At 51.3% G+C, this 4178-nt stretch overlaps 1 protein-coding gene across 1 annotated transcript; it reads right to left on the bottom strand.

The window, feature by feature from the left end:
• Nucleotides 1-784: 784 nt before the first annotated feature.
• Nucleotides 785-3065, bottom strand: TMEM229A (transmembrane protein 229A). The gene has a single exon (XM_059396482.1). It carries the CDS (start codon nucleotides 2994-2996, stop codon nucleotides 1875-1877), a length of 1122 nt encoding a protein of 373 aa, XP_059252465.1. The 5' UTR covers nucleotides 2997-3065; the 3' UTR covers nucleotides 785-1874.
• Between the last annotated feature and the right edge of the window lie 1113 nt (nucleotides 3066-4178).

The raw sequence follows: 4178 nt of genomic DNA, 5'->3' as shown, positions 1-4178 counted from the left end.
TAACATTAAAAGCAAAACAAACAAAGAAAAAGTAAGAGGCTTCCCCACTTCTGACAGATTTCTGACCCTAAGAACGTCGGTGAGTAGGTGAGCAGGGCGGAGGAGCGGCACGGGAAGGATGACGGAAGTGCAAACATGTATGTTTAGCAGGTATTCTAGAAGTCAAGGATTTGGTTAATTCACAGGAATATGTGGTGTGGAATAGTACCAAACTTAACTCAGATTCCTGCGCACGTGTCACATTTGTATTACAAATATTTTATGTAGCATCTGACTAACTCCGTGTCTATACTTACCCTTTTCCCTTACCAGGGTTTTCAGAAATCCTTCACCTCTGGCCAAGTGTCATAAAGTGACACTTTTACTTTCCACAAACCTTTGGCTTACTTTTATTAGTTGCTACTCAGCTAATAATCAGCTTAACATGATCCATCTCACAAGTAGGGTTGATTATATTGCATTACTAACAATTTAGCTCACAACCTTCTCGAAATTATTCCTGACAATCGCCTAAGGACATATTCGTTTCTAATGCCACAGCAAGCATTTTTTGAAAACAGAACGAAGTCCCCTTTCATAGCATAGACAAGCTAATAATTTGAAGCAGAAACTATTCATTTGTACACCCTCTAAATTTTCCTAATTATCTTTGTAATGAAAACTGAGAAAGTATTAGTCATCCTTGGCTGAGCTATACTCAATTCTACTTGCCTTTTCTAAATATAATGAAACAACAAACAACCTTAAAGGACATTATTAATTGATTAGACAAAATTTCTTAAAATGTTTTTTATCATCTCATTTAACTTTGGAGCTTCCAGACATTAATAATGAGTCACCAAAATGCTATCATTGATTTATAACGCACATTAGCACATCAGGTTTGGCCCAAGAACTCTGTGGGTCCAGAAGGAAAAAGAAAGATGTTTACAAGTGAGCCATGACAGAAATACACTGAAATACACATAACAGTATACAATTAGGCCTAATTCGAGTATAATGCAGATTCAGGTTCATTTTATTCTAAGGAACTGCTTCTATCCTTGAAACTTCATGTAGAAAGAGTCCTTAGAGTTAGAACTCTATTGAGGGTGGTATAATTTTGCTTTGCCTTTGGGCATATAAGGTAAACATTTTAGAACAAAATTTACAGCTATAGATAACACAGGATCTGATCAAAGTTAACACACTTGGCGTTTAAGGCTAATCCACATTGGAAAAACAATCATTTCCAGGATGGAGATCAAGTATCTTAACACAGTGTTGCCTGTCTGAGTTGCTAGAAAAGGTTTCTTATTTAAAAATCGATCCACAGGATGTATTTTCACATTTGTCAGTTTCTTTCCACCTGTGTGCTAGAGGGAGGCACTTTAAGAGTTGTTAATGGTCCTTTTATCAGTGCAAGACACCGAGTTTCAGCAGTGATTGGTAAATATGGCAGGGAATTAAAATGAAATTGTATTAAAAAGAAAACAAATTGTTAAATTAGAAAATTTCGCCAAATCTCGCAATGATCAGTAATTTCTGATTTGAATAACTTCTTTGCTTAAAAAAAGATTAGTAGTTATCACCCACCTAGTGAATATACTACAGCTCCTGATGTTAAGGTATAATGGTTTTGCTATCTGGGCTCGTAAGGGGTCTTAAAATATTGACAAGTACTTTGAGTTATGTTGTGAGTAATACTTCAAAATATTGTATTATGCATAGGTCCCAAAGTGTCAGAAAAACTAAAATGTCGAATAGAACATACTGAAAGAGTTTAGTAAAATGTATAAAAATTAAAAGGCTAAAAAACCCACTCCATTTTAACATGTAAAAATAAATCGAATTGGTGTGTGGGAATCGAGTGGCTTTTTTTTTTTTTTTTTTAGTTAGTTAGTTGGTATGTACTGCACCCGCCACAACACGTTGAAAAGTAGGTCCTGGTACACACTAAGGAATATCCAACCAGGTAAATACATCAGGGTGATGAGGCCCATGAAATTGAGCGGATAGTGAGAATAGTCCCAGGAACAAGCGCCGCACGTGCGGAGTCCCAGACCCCAGGACAACTCCCAAACATAGATGAAGATCACGTAGATGGGTATCCGCTTCCAAGTGCTCCAGCCACGACTCCAGTGGAGATGGAAGTAGAGCTTTTCCACCACGAAACTGCAGCTGCCGTACATAAAGAAGGACCAGAGTGACGTGTGGCCGCTGGTTACCCCATCTCCCTGCCCCAGTAAATTAAAGAAGAAAGTGAAGAAGATCTCATCCAAAAAGCCGTGCATTCCGAAGAAAAGAAAGCGGAGCAGGCCCGGCAGCCCGTGACTGGGGGCTCCTCCGACGCCCCTGCGGCCTCGGGGTAGGTGGCGCGGGCCACCTGCAACCACAGGGGTCCCGGCGCCCCGAGGGACGGGGGGCGCGCCTGGCCAACGCTGCTGCTGCTGCTGCCCTGGCGGCCGCCAGTACCGCAAGCGCAGGAAGCGGTTCAGAAACACATGGCAGTGGTAGAGCGCCAGCACGTATTGCAGCGCTAGGTCCAGTGTCCCCGGCACTGCCGCGCCCCCCGGCCCGCTGCACAGGCCGAGCAGCGGCGCCTGGCCCGCCAGGGTCTGCAGTGCCACGTGCGCTGAGGGGTAGAGGAGAAAATTGAAGACGAAGGCGCTGGGGCAGCGCCGCTGCTGCAGGTAGACCTTCTCCAGGGCGAAGTGGGTGAGCGAGTGCAGCAGGCAGCGATAGGGCGAGGAGAAGCCCAGCATCCGGAGGTCCGGGCTGCTAGCGAAGCGCCGAGCCGAGGACAGGAGCACGTCCAGGGTGATCCCGTGCATCCCGTAGAAGTAGAGGCGCATCCAGGCGGGCAGCGCAGCGCCGTCGGCCCGCGCTTCAGCAGTGGACAGCAGCTCTGGGCCGCTGGCCGCAGTCTCGCCTCCCGGCCCACAGGGCTCCCCGGGACGCCGGGGCGCGCTGCTCCTCCGCGCGCGACCCTCGCGGTCCGCATCGCTGCCCGCCATGGGCTCAGAGGCTGCCTGGGCACCCGAGCCCGCGCCGCCGCCGCCGCCGCCGCCGCCGCTGGGTGCGTGGAGCTGCGGGGCCGAGGGGCCGAGCGCCGCGCCGCGCAGCCTCCCGGTCGCTGCCGGCCCCCGGGGGGCGCGCAGGGAGCTCCGTTCCGGCCGCTGCCGGATGGCAGCAGGAGCTGGTGTGCCCGGGACACCGCGGGTCGCCCGGCTCGCGGAGTCCCCCTGCCGCGGACCCACCGCGCCCTGCCCTCCAGTCTTGGGTGAGGATCAGCCGGCCGGCGCCCCCGCTCACTCTGCGTGGCCTAACCGGCGCCGCGGCCCGGCGAGGGGTGGTGGTGCTGGGGCTGCGAAGAAGAGTGCAGAGGCTGCTGCAAACCCCATCTCTGCCGCTCAGCCCCGCCGCCTGGGCGGCGGGCTCTTGAAGCGTACAGCGAGCAGCGACGCCCCTTTCCCCGGCCCTCCCCACGTCCCTCTCCGTCTTTCTCCACCGCTCCCGCCTACGCAGGGTCCCCTCCCGACCCACCTCCGAAGCCCATTCCCAAGGGGGTCCGCTGGCGAAGGCCGGGCCCTGCTTCTCCGCCCCCTTCTCCCCCCTTCCCCCGCCCCGCTCTGCACCCCGGTTCCGCGCGGTGTGGGAGGTGTTTGTTGGGGCGGAGGAGAAACACCTAACAGGTGTGATTGCGAGCTGAGGGGTAATCCCTGTATAGAAGAACCAGAGCCAGGGCCTGGCTGGCAGAGGCGACTGGCCTAGTGCCACAAACCAGAGGCCGGGCCAGAGACCAAACTATGGTGCTGTATATTTAATGTTCTAATTCAAAGCCAGCTGTGTCCCAGCCACAAAGAATAAACACGAGACTCCACGCCTGCACGCCCCAGCATCTGAAATGTTGTCACGGGGCCTGGTTCACTTTTTCACTCTCTCCCCCTATCAGTCTGCTTTCCTAGGTTAGTCTACTGAGGGCCAAAGACAGAAATTCAGAGCCCCGCAGAATTATGAAACGATGTGAAGCCAGCTGGGTTGGACACTGCTCTGGCTGCCAGAGCCTCCTATCAAGAACAGTACGGTTGCTCACACTGGCATACCCCCCAGTGCTGCTTTTCCCCTTGCAGAACTAGGTCATCACAGAGATGGAGGGTGACATATTTACTTACTTACTTACTTATTTTGAAGAGAGG

The sequence above is a fragment of the Mustela nigripes genome, chromosome 4, assembly GCF_022355385.1.
Source record: "Mustela nigripes isolate SB6536 chromosome 4, MUSNIG.SB6536, whole genome shotgun sequence".
In the NCBI taxonomy this organism is placed as follows: Eukaryota; Metazoa; Chordata; class Mammalia; order Carnivora; family Mustelidae; genus Mustela; species Mustela nigripes.
The sequence above is the reverse complement of the archived record's forward strand: the minus strand, read 5'-3'. Positions and strand labels throughout refer to the sequence as shown.

Coding starts and splice junctions, on each gene's coding strand:
- TMEM229A (XM_059396482.1), bottom strand. CDS start 2,996: ATGGCGGGCAGCGATGCGGACCGCGAGGGTCGCGCGCGGAGGAGCAGC.